General features: G+C 47.8%; 1 protein-coding gene across 1 annotated transcript; it reads left to right on the top strand.

The window, feature by feature from the left end:
* Nucleotides 1-6,485: 6,485 nt before the first annotated feature.
* On the top strand, nucleotides 6,486-7,421 carry LOC142465056 (olfactory receptor 287-like). Its single transcript, XM_075568943.1, has one exon. It carries the CDS (start codon nucleotides 6,486-6,488, stop codon nucleotides 7,419-7,421), a length of 936 nt encoding a protein of 311 aa, XP_075425058.1.
* Nucleotides 7,422-12,838: the final 5,417 nt, after the last annotated feature.

Genomic DNA, 12,838 nt, shown 5'->3' with positions numbered 1-12,838 from the left:
GTTTCTGCCATTATGTTCAACCATATTTATGTTATTACACATGTAATGAAAGGGTTAAGTCGCACGCTCATGTGGGTCCCACTTAAGACCTGCCATTTTCACCTTGTATGTAATGCGCAGAAATAACGCACTGATAATCAGGGTCTGGATGTAGGCAACGCCAGCTTTTGGAAGGTCTTAAATATTGTAGTGTTACCATGTGAGCCAAATGTCCAGAAAAATGTATCGATTTGCTATTTTCCAGGTAAATCCGAGTACATCGCAACGCTATGGACCTTTGGGGATACGCGTTATGGATAACGGTACATAAAATGGCGATAGCATTACGCTAAAAACGTAGCCCACTTCTGTGGCTTTCCCCCCTAGATGAGGTCTCACCAATGGTCTACAAAGTGGCATCACCACGCCTCTCTTTCTGCTGATAATAACTCTCCCTATAGAACCGTACATCCTGCTGACTTTCCGTATTGCTTTGTTGCATTGCTCGTCTACTTTTACGTCTGCTGAAATAATAACTCCTAGGTCCCTTAGGTATGTATCAGTTGACATTATAGTGCCATTAATCCTGTATTTTGCCTTTGGCGTTTTGTGCCCCAAATGCATTATTTAGCATTTCTGGGCATTCAATTTTAGCACATGGTCATTTTCATATGTGTATTGTATTAACAATCATCTGTTTACCTGATGTATAAATGGAACGCTTAGACTTTATATTTAGAATGTGACCATTGTGTCTTTCTTTGTTGGTGCAACATACATACTACTGATGCAGCGGCCGTTATTCGAACACTTCACGCGTCATGTACATCGGAATCCCGATTTGAAACCGCGGGATGAATTCCAGCCTCCCTGCACTAAGATGCGAGTGCAGAAAAACGAATTTTAGTGTTCTGGCTATTAAAAACATGAAATTGACACAGTAGCACAGTACTGTCCACATTACAATTCATCCATTTTATTGCAAACAAAGAAACAGAATCCATGAAATTCAGATGTAGCCAGGTCTCCCCAGAGTGTCAGCCCCCCCTGCACCCAGCTGCCGATCGCGGGTGCCGCCGAGTCCACTGGTGGCCCCGTCAGGCGATCTGGGAGGTGAGGGCGGTCAGGGTTCGGCTCGGGGGTTGCCGGGGACGCGTGCGGCCGGTTGTCAAGGCCGCGATCACGTCACCAGTCTCCCGGCGCTCCCGGAGCCGGGCGGTAAGGGCGCCGCCATTGCCCGGATACTCGCGCATGCGCAGTGATCGCGCATGCGCAAGGAAGCCCCGAGAGCCAGGGAGAAGTAGCGCGAGAGGGAGAACAGCCCAGAAAAGGTTGAGGCAGCCCCAGATAGCTTGCGCAGGACAGGACAGAGAAAGCCCGCGAAGTCCTAGCCTACCAGGGGAGGCTCTAGGTAGGGACTACGAGTCCCATGAGCCTCTGCGCGCCCCACGTGATGCCAGGGAGCCAATAAGGCTTAGGATCTCCAGGCAGGCAAGTAGATACAATTTTGCGGGCTTGCAGCATGACAGGCAGTTGGAGCTGGGGAGCTTTGAGGGAAGGAAGGGTGCAGGGAGTGAGTGCAGCTCCTGCACCCAGATAGGTACCCACATCCCAGGTAGGCCCCAACTCCCCACCAGGTTAGTGGGTAATTGAATAGGGACGGCCCGAGATAGGGACGCTGCCCTTAGTATCAGTGTGCTGTCTTGTCAGAGTCACGGCTGTCAGTGCCGTGAGGTCTGACAGGCAGGCACAGTGTTGCGCAGCACGTTGGCTGCCAGCATCCAGTGGGTCACAGCTTGTTGCTGCAGGCGCTGGGATCAGTTAAGTAATAGTGAGGCAGAAGGGACTCGGGTAGTACGGGAGGAGGTAGTGCGGGTGCAGGGGGTCAGGGACCCCTGCATAAGATAGGCTACCCCGTAGGCCCTAGGAGTTTCCCCAAAGCCATTACAGGTTGCTGTGTTGTAGGGACGGCCTATAGTACAGAGCGTGTCACTGTAGTTCAGAAGGAACCATATAGGGACACAGCGGATGCTGCGCCACCGTGCAGCGAGTGGGCGCAGTTCTTCGTTGCGGCTGTGGCAGTCCTCCGGGTGGGATCGCCCTGGAGGTGGTTCCGGTGTTCTTCGGTCGCCGGATCCTTTGTGAAGCCAGTTGGAGATCCGAGCACCGGAGTGCTCGGGCAGGTACTATCAAATCCACAAGTGCACCAACGGGCCCTTAGTTTAATAGTGACTGCGCAGTCACCCATATTCTCTCTCTCTCTGCAAGAGTGCGGGACATTGGGTGGGGATTCCATGGACACTGGGTGGGATCACTTGGTGTTGCGGAAGCATCCTGCGCGACGCCGCAGTTAGTGTCTCCTCTAGAGAGGGACACCTGTTATTGTGGTATTGATGTTACATGTTTGCTTTGCATGTTAGTAAAAGGTATTGGTTATTATACATACAGCGTATGTGATTATTGTATTTGTCCTGCGAGGAACTACTTCCCCTCTGGTGGGAGCCATCGCAGGTGGAGGCGCTGCACCGAGTAAGTGGTTACTCATAGTATCATAATTGCCCCAGGTTCCCCTTGGTCGGAAGCTCAGCCCTCCTGTGAGCCAACAGATAAAGCACCACACGCAGGTAACACTGTATGTTCTCCGCACCCATTCTATAATCTGCGATTGGGTGAGGGAATACCTGTTACACAAACAAAACATCGGCGAAAAGCGCGGGAGCCTGGGGCGATTGGCCGCGATTATTCTGCGTGAGGAACAGCAGAGAACTCAAAAATGGCGCCGTGATGTGTTCGAATAACGGCCGCTGCATCAGTACATGTGTATCGCAGGAGCTCCCTGAAGAAGATCCTTCTGGGGGCCGCAATACTGGATTAGAATCATACTTTTCAGTGGCCTCTCATATTAAACTGTATCTTGGACATGCCGATCATATTATAATCTCGATTTGACTGTGTAACCCCCCTTTGGGATTACTATGGCTTTAGGGGGTTAACTGTGTGGGCCCACACATAGTAATGTCTCTTTCCCCATCACATGGTGCTGGGTGACTAGGCAGAATCATAGCTCCACCCACTTCTGCCTAGTGCTAGTGATGGATATATATAGTAGGGGAGAGCAGGGCCGCCAACATAAATCATGGGGCCCAGGACAAATGGAAGGAGCAGGCCCCCCCCCTCCCCCAATCCATAGCGCACCGACCACGAAAAAAATATTTTTACTGCGCAACTTTTACTTAACCACCCAATACATATAAAAAATACACCCCCAATACAAATAAAAATCAGACTTACCTTGTGAATGGGGGGCCGTGGCTGCTGCTGAGGGGGGCGCCGGTGGCTGCTACTGGGGGGGAGGCGCCGGTGGCTGCTACTGGGGGGGGGGGGGGCGCCGGTGGCTGCAGGATGGCTAGGGGGTGGGGGGAAACGGCGGCTAGAGTTGCCAGGTGGCTTGTCCAAAAATACTGGACACAGTGCTTAAATATGAGAGACCCTCCCAATACATATATAAAATACCCCAGCCCACTCAATACATATATAAAATACCCCAACCCCCCCCAATACATATATAAACTACCCCAACCCCCCCAATACATATATAAAATACCCCAACCCCCCCATACATATATAAAATACCCCAACCCCCCAATACATATATAAAATACCCCAACCCCCCCCATACATATATAAAATACCCCAACCCCCCCAATACATATATAAAATACCCCAACCCCCCCAATACATATATAAAATACCCCAACCCCCCCAATACATATATAAAATACCCCCCCATACATATATAAAATACCCCCCCATACATATATAAAATACCCCAACCCCCCCCATACATATAAAAAATACCCCAACCCCCCAATACACATAAAAAATACCCCAACCCCCCAATACATATAAAAAATACCCCAACCCCCCCCCCCCCCAAAAAAAAATATATAAAAATCAGACTTACCTGGGGGATGGTCTCAGGTCAGGCTTGGTGGCTGGGGGGGTGGTGTGCCGGTGGCTGCAGTGGGCTGGTTGTTGGGGGGGGAGGGGGCAGTGACTGGCGGTACTGGGGGAGGGGGGGACGGTGGAGCCCGTTGCTGCAGGGGGGTGGTTCTGCGGGGGGCAGGGCCGGTGGCTGGCAGTACTGCGGGAGGGGGGCCGGCCGCGGGGGATGGCGGTGCTGGGGGGGGGGGGGCGGTAGCAGCCTGGCGGCATTGCGGGGGCCCGGCGGTGCTGGGGGGGGGCGCAATTGTGGTGACTGCTGCGGGGGCGGGAGCAGCCTGGCGGCACTACGGGGGCCCGCAGCGCTCCGGGGGGTGGTGGTCATGGGGGTGGGGGGTGACGGTGCTGTGGGGGGGGGTGACGGTGCTGCGGGGGGGTGATGGTGCTGCGGGGAGGGGTGACGGTGCTGCGGGGGGAGGGCGCTATGCTGCGGGGGCCCGGCGGCAGGCACCATTTCCACGAGGCTGCGCCTGCATGCGCCAGGCCTCCCTCTCACGCTGGCGCTCCAGAAGCTTACCCAACTGCTGACTTACGGTGCTGCCGATAGGGAGACCCGGCACAGAGTGTTTTTTTTTTTTTTTTAAATTAACTGGCGCCTGGCCGCACAGGGGGCCCGGGCGGCCAGGCCCCCCTGACACACGGGGCCCGGGACGCCAGTGCCCTTTGTCCCACCCTCTTGGCGGGCGTGGGGGAGAGGTTTCTGGAAGGTCAGGTCCCAAAAGGAGTCGCAGGGGAGGGGCCTCATTGTGAATAGTGTATAGAAATTCAGAATATAGGTGAGTCTAGGATATAGGGTAAGAATCCCATTTGTTGTTTTATAGTTAGGGACCGTGCCTACTTAGATAGCGTCCACCGAAATGGCTCCACACTACTCTCGTTGTTCACTTGAAAGAAGACTATGGCTCGAAGGAGTTCCCCATGTCGCAGCCCCAAGTCATAGCTGGATCAGCCCAATCAGGGGGTCCATAGTTGACTCTCACCAAGAAGGCCATGATATGGCATTCAGTACCCGAGATGAGGATACTGGCAGCAGAGAGAGTAGTACAAGGCCTGGCAGGGGCTCATAGGAGACTGAGCCCTACCCAAGCTACACAGCAGAAGGATCAATTAGGTAACTCATAAAGAGTCAAGCCTTAGCACTTAATTCGGACGAGATTGGTGGCCGCTAGGGAAAAAGGATACAGACAGCACAAACAGTGAACACCAATTAGATGTAACGTATATGTTGTGATTGAGACTTTATCAACGATGATTAATCAAGCTGCCGTTTGTATGAAGGCGCCCATCATCGCCTTACCAACGACCAGCCTGCGCGAATCCAGCACCCTGACAAGGTAAACAGCACTGAGTAAGCCAATTAAAGAGACACTTGATGTAAACTCCTTAGGAGCCGGGCAGGGAGGGTTACAATTGTAATACTAATATGTACTACATTTGCATCTAAGAGAACTCCGAAGTCTCAATTCCCATTTTAAAGACAACTTCCAAAAATGAAATAATGGTATTGCTTTTATTGTTAAAGTACTAATGACCCTAATACAACTCATTAAACAGATCACTGCCATTATTCATCTTTGTGGGAAAGTACACCTCTATCCTGATTCCGTTTCCAAACCCCAATAAATTACATGCACAGGGTGTGGGTCAGCGATGCTGGATTACATGAGATTTCCCATGCATGTGATACTCCTTTCTCCCCCAATGAGAGGGTTAATACATTGTGTGGAGAGAGGCCACGATTTGCTGTGCCCTATGGAGAATTACCTCCAATTTCTTCCACTGTCCCTTGGTGAAAGCTGCATGCACAGTCAGTGGTCCCAGAGATGCTCACACAGGATATAAAGTGAGGGTAACAATATGAGGAACATTGTGTCATGTGTGAGAGGTGATACATCTCAGCCAGCCAGGTAAGTGGGTGTCACTGTTTTAGTACCCCTATCATTTCTGATTCCTATCCCTCTCTTTCTATACTTTCCCCCTCTTCCTGTCTTCATTTTATTTTTCTCTGTCTGTGTTCTCTTCTTCAGTTTCTACATATCATTGTATTTTACTGCCACTGTCTTTGTATGACTGTTATATTTCTCCCTATCTCTCTCTACAGGGACCTCTTTCTAAAGGCTTTGTCACCACTTTCCCCAATCTCCATCTCTCTCCTTCTTCACCCTCTGTCATTGTCTCAAGCTATCTTCTTTTCTGTTAGGAATAGATGCAAAACTGATACATTGGCTGTCTTCAATTGATAATAAAGATAGTGACTGATAATGGCTTCCACACATCTGTGAATCTTTATCTCATCCCTTTCTTTGTCTGTATTTCTCCGTTCCTATTTTATTTTGTAATTATAGCTATCCTTTCCCTAATAATCCACTGTTTTCTCCCTGCCTCTGTCCACTTAGATACCATGCTTTAGATGCCTAAAGACCATCTTTATTTTCCTCTTTACACTTCCTTTCTTACTCTCTTCATTTTCCCTCTCATGTATTTCACCCCAAGATGCCTTCACCATGATCAGCAGCAACCACAGCTCTGTGAGCAGTTTCATCCTCTTGGGTTTCACTCTAGGCAAGGAAACTCACCTGTTTCTTTTCATCCTCTTCCTGACCATTTATTCAATGACTGTGGCCTCCAACCTCCTCATCATCTCATTGGTTACATCACAGAGATCCCTTCACAAACCCATGTACTTCTTCATTGGGAACTTCTCCTTCCTAGAGATTTGGTACACCACAGTTACTGTCCCCAGGATGCTAAGAGACCTGGGGACTGGAAACAAAACCATCTCTTCAATTGGGTGCATCACCCAATTCTATTTTCTCTTCTTCCTTGGAGCCAGCCAACATTTTCTTTTGGCCGTCATGGCATATGACCGGTACGTGGCTATCTGCCATCCCTTGCGCTATGCCAACCTCATGACTGGATCCATCTGCAGGAAGCTGGCAGCTGGTTCCTGGCTTGCAGGCTGCCTATCCATTTCCCTGCCGGCCGCTATGATGTCACAACTGGTGTTTTGTGGTCCAAACACCATTAATCACTTCTTCTGTGACTTCAGCCCACTACTGCAATTATCCTGCACAGACACCTGGCTTAACGAGATTATCTTCTCAGCAGTGGCTTGGACAGTCATCCTTGGCTGCTTCTTCTTCACTTTCTTGTCCTACCTCTCCGTGGTAGTCACCATTCTGCGGATACCTTCCTCCCTTGGCCGCCAGAAAGCTTTCTCCACCTGCGCCTCTCACATTGCGGTCGTTGGCATATTCTTTGGCACAGTCATCTTCATGTATGTCCGTCCTAAGGCCAAGAACTCCTCCTCAGTAGATAAAGTGGTTTCTGTCTTTTATTCTGTGGTGGTTCCTCTTCTGAACCCTATGATTTACAGCCTTCGAAACAAAGAAATGAAAGATGCCCTAAAGAGGGCAGTGGACAGGCTGAGAGGGCAGTGACTCAGAGGCTGTGACTGATGTGAGATTTTATATTTTCCAAAAGAATATCACCACTCTTTTTTTTTACAGACATACAACTCCACTTAGCAGCTGTGACCAATGTGCAATGGCACATGGGGGTACAGATGGAAACTTTTTTTTTTTTACACATATGCAATTTTTAGAAACAGAAATGGGGATTTACATTAAAAGTATTTCTGACCAAAAAGTATAACAGAATCAAATGTTTTGAAATAAGATGCCGTATTACTGCTTTTTAATGACTCACCAATATTCATAGAGTGCTAGGAAAGGGAGATTTTAAGATCGAAAAAAGCAGTGATTCTGTTACTTTTGTACACTCAATAGTGCTGAGCCACTCATCTACCCTCAGTATCTCCCATTGGCTTTTTCTGCTCTTGCCATGCCTTTCTTCTTTTGTGTCTTCCTTTGTTATCCTGTAATCCTAAAAAAAACATAATTTGCAGATACAGCATGAAAAACAGACCCGCAAATGTTTATTATTGTGCCAAAATGCCGTTCATGCTTGACCCTGTTTTATATCTAAATGTTACTAAGGAAGGACAAATATTTTGTTTGAAACCAAGTAGCAACATTAACCCTGCAGTTGTCTTCTTCCCACCATTGTGGGAACATTGTGGGACCATCAAAGCACATCGGAGCAGGGTTCGCTGTGTGTATGCGCTATACAAGACATTGAAATGGGTGGATGGTTGGTTGGATGGATAGATAGATAGACAGACAGACTGAAAGCAATTGACACTGATCTAAATACAAATCTTGATTTGTTCCTGTGCCATTAATGGAGGGCATTTAAAAAAAATGTAATTGTGCTATTGTTTGTGTATACAAAAACATGTCATATTTTGGCCTCTTCAAGCTAATGCATGTATTTATATCTTTATACAACCAGAGAGAAAAGAACCCAGTGAAAGCACTCTATCACCTTGTGAGATGTTAAAACATAGCAATCATCTCACAAGGTGATAGAGTGCTTACACTGGGGTTCTTTTCTCTCTGGTTGTCTATACATTTTGCCCCAGCAAGCACCAACACCTACCATATCATTAAGCTGAAGCGGGGTGCCTGTAAAGTGTGCTCCCTGTATGTATATCTTTATTTGTATAGCCCCATCAAAGTGCATAGCGCGTCACAGCAGTAATACACGTGAGTGTCTAACGAAACAATTGCATTTTAATGTGTTTAACTGTAAAGTATTGTAATGCCCCCTTTAAGTGGAGGCGTGTTTTTACTCAAAAATAGATGATGATGATGGTGATGATGAGTGACAAAGTAATATGAGACATAATGGGAATAAGCAATGTAAACATAAAAGTAAACATTACGAAAAGGAGTCCCTGTCCCGAAGAGCTTACAATCGAAGTGGTAAGTAGGGAGAACGTACAGAGACAGTAGGAGGGTGTTATGTTTAATGGGTATGCAATAGGTCATTGTAAGTGCATATGAGATGTATAGTACTTGTCAAGTGACTACAGGTATACCCCGCATTAACGTACGCAATGGGTCCAGAGCATGTATGTAAAGCGAAAATGTACTTAAAGTGAAGCACTACCCTTTTCCCACTCAACGATGCTTCGGTACAGGTAGGGAGCCGGTATTGGTGTTCAGGATGTGCTGACAGGCGCATGCGCGAGCTGCCGTTTTCGTATTGGGCGAGGGGAATCAGCGCGTCACTATTACGGCGGTCTGTAGGGCAGAATAAGTGTCCGTACTCGCGAAGCGAGCGTACGGACACAGGTATGTCGCTATTAAAAATATGTCCTTACTCGCGAGTGTACTTAAAGTGAGTGTCCTTAAACCAAGGTATGCCTGTAGTACTTTGGAGCTACCCATATGATTTATTAATTGGTATTGGTAATAGGCTTTAAAGGTGGGGAGAGAGAGTGCTTGTTGGATATTGAGGGGAAGGGCAGTTAATGAGAAATGTTTTTGCTACATTGTGAATGTGAGAATGGAATGTGAGGGAGGAGTCAAATGTGACATCTAGGCAGCATGCTTGTGATACTGGGTGTATGATAGTGCTGCCAATAGTAATGGAGAAAGGCAGTACGGTCAGGCTTGGGTGGAAGTTTGAGGAGCTTCGTCTTAAACATGTTACGTTTGAGTCGGCGTTGGGTTATCCAGGATAATATAGTGGAGAGACATTCATAGACTTTGGTCTGTACAGTACGTGTAAGGTCAGGGGTTGAAAGTAAATTCGTCCGCATATAGGTGATATTTGAACATAAATAGGTTGTGTAGAAAGAAAAGAGAAGAGGTCCCAGGACAGACCTGTGGGTACTACCACAGAGAAATCAACAAAGGAGGAGCAGGTGTTAGTGAAGACACTGAAAGTACGATGGGAGAGGTAAGAACTGCCTAATCAGTAACACCACCAATTGGGCCCTTAGATCTGCCGTCGCCCCTCAACTGATTGAGCCTCGGTTTAAGGTCAATGTAGCTCTAGGGAGAGCTTTTTCAAGAAACGCTCCAAGACTGTGGAATAAGTTCTCTGTTGCTTTAAGAAATCAGGATGCTTTGCTTCCATTCAGAAAGTAATTGCAAACCTTCATTTTTAAATAAAGCAAACAGACCCTAATACCGTGGCAGCTTTCCTACACCATTTCGTGATTCCAGTCCTTTGTTGGTCTTCCTCGTCGTTCCCCTATATGTTTTCTTTCGGTAGGTTACGGGTTGTAGGTCTGGGATGGGTGGCCTCCCTATGTTCCTACACGCACTCTAGTACTAAGTTTCTTGGTGAGTAGTGTGTTAGAAAAAAAGTTGAAATAAGACAAAGGCCAGGATAGAGTTTTGTTATGGTTACCAAGAGTATGGAGAATGTGAAGGAGAAGAAGGTGGTCCAAAGTACCAAAAGTTGTAGAGTGGTTGAGTAATATAAGCAGGGTGTAATAAACCTGCGTCGCCCCAATGGCGAACGTCTGAAAGGATTCCCAACTGCACAGAACCAGCGTGCTAAGGGTTAACACCTGAGATTTTGTGCTGCAATGTGTTTCGTCAACCCCACCTCCTGTAGTGTTTATGACTTGACAGAGGAATTTTAAAGCCCAGCAAAATTAATTCAGAACCACTTCAGTCTACATCTGCATTACCCCAAAGACAGACAGCATTTGGTGGCAGCCGAAGAGCAACCAAAGGGTGTCCACCGTTTGCTGCCGTTCGGTAATGTTTCATCTGCTGTATTGCCTCTGAAACTCACCAACCCTCTCATCCCCTGTATCCAGTGTCTACTTACCCTGCCTGACTGGAAGATCCATGTGGCAGGGCCTATTTTAACACATTGAATGTCTGTCCTACCTCTTCTAACACAATTGTAATCCTGTCTGTAAATGTTACTTATGCCCATAATCATATCTCTGACTGTCCCTTAAATACTTAAATATATGCAAACCGAATGTGTATTAACTTTCTTCATTTAATGCAATGTCTGTCTCTTGCGTAACAAAATAATTGGATTTAATTTGTAGTTGTTGTCAAACTGACTGTAAAGTATTGTGATGCCCCCTTAAGTGGAGGACGGTATTTACTTAAAAAATAAAGGATGACGATGATGGTCTTTGGCAGCATGAATGTCATTAGTTCTTTTGGTGAGGGCTGTTTCAGTGGAGTGAGCAGTGTGGAAACCATATTGTACAGGGTCTAGCAAAGAATAGGACTCAAGAAAATGGAGAAAGCGAGAGAATACAAGGCGTTCAAGTAGTTTGGACGCAGTATGGAGACAGGGTGATAGACAGGTAGAGTCAGCTTCCAATGAGTGGCTGAAGGAGTGACTGTAGAGGGAGAAAGGGGGTGGCCCGGGATTAAAGGGGTTACACCCCATTTGGCCATCCCCTGACCTCACCAGGGAGACAAGGGGTTAACTGGGCTGAGACCCAGAACTGTGATTCAACCCGTTATAACCTGTAAATGTGTATTTCCCTGTTTCCCCTGTTTTATTGTAACATCTGGTCTGCAGCCCACACACACTGGGATCCATCCGGGAGCACAAGGGTTAATAGTTGTATAGTGATTATAGCCCTTTGTGTAATTTTCCCGCCTTTTCAGGCACCATTTTGCAGGTTCCCTGCAGGTTCCCATAGGCCGCCATTAGGGCTCAATGCTTTCTAATGGTGAATCTTGCTGTGGAGTCCTGTTCCTGAGAAGACCAGCAGATGGCGTCCGAGAGGGAGAGCGGCGGTTTCCCATTGAAAGTCAATGGGTTCATTGACTTCAATGGAGAAATCCTCGAGAGAGCTTTCCAGCAACGAGTTGGCTGCCGTCCAAACCGCTTAACCGCAAAGCGGGTACATTTTTAATAGGAGAGCTTTGATCACTTACAAGTCAAGTTCAACGACAAGTGGCGTGGGAATAAACAGTTCTAGGGCCCCTAGGAATAAAATTCTTTCTGTCCCTAGTTCCTAGACCTCCCCCCACTCGACCACAACCGGGTCCTCGTATCCTGGACCCCCGATAAGGGTCGAACCGAGAAGAGCGGGCCGCGCCATAGGTTCCAATGGCGGCGACAGAAACAGCTCAGGAAAACGGCTAAGTGTCAAATGCTGAATTTTGGTATTCCATAGCTCCGGTTCCGGAGGGCCCAGAGAGTCAGGGTTTGGGGTGTCTGTAGCCACTGCTCCGGCATCGCTGCAGAACCATCCTTGACCCTCATGGACCAACCCGACGGAGTATGGACCCCCTTGAAGGTTCGGGATTTTTCCCATAGACTCCAATGGCGGCCAAATCCCATTGACCGGCTACGGCGGAAAACTCCCAATGACTTCCACGGCGGCATCGCCCCGTTGAAAGTCTATGGCGGGGATTCCCATAGCCGCCAACGGCAGCGGTTTGCCATTGAAAGTCTATGGCGGCGAAGCCCGTTGTTTTCAATGGGGATTTAGTGAAAAACCGTGATTTCATTTACAGCGGAGATTTGTGTATTAAAATGTAAAACGGTTTTAAGTGTATTTGTGTATCTCCGGTTTCCCAGGTCGTAGCAGGTCGCAAATTGGACCATAGGGAGTCCCAGTTCCGGCATTGAGAACTGGGAAGTTTGGACCTGCTGGACCCAAAGGAACCGGATATTTTAATATGTTCATGTTTTATCCAACATACTGTATTCCGAGATATGGGTAAAACTCAGAGGAAATTCCTTTGCATACCAGGGTAGCATATGGCCAGAAAGGCGACCCAATGTCTAGGGCCTGAGTATGTTTCAAAGGATTTTGTCACCTCCACTGTTTGCATGAGGGTGGAGACTACTCAAACCAGAGCAGTCTTCAAGTGTTCCATTTCACACCTCACAACAAAGGATTTCCTGCCAGGTACTCCATTTGGTAGACTAGCTGGCATTCCTGATACAGAGGAGGGGTTATAGAAATGGGACCCCCGAGCTCTACTGCGCATATACCACCTAGCCGGGG

The sequence above is a fragment of the Ascaphus truei genome, chromosome 13 (assembly GCF_040206685.1).
Source record: "Ascaphus truei isolate aAscTru1 chromosome 13, aAscTru1.hap1, whole genome shotgun sequence".
Taxonomy (NCBI): Eukaryota; Metazoa; Chordata; class Amphibia; order Anura; family Ascaphidae; genus Ascaphus; species Ascaphus truei.
The sequence above is the reverse complement of the archived record's forward strand: the minus strand, read 5'-3'. Positions and strand labels throughout refer to the sequence as shown.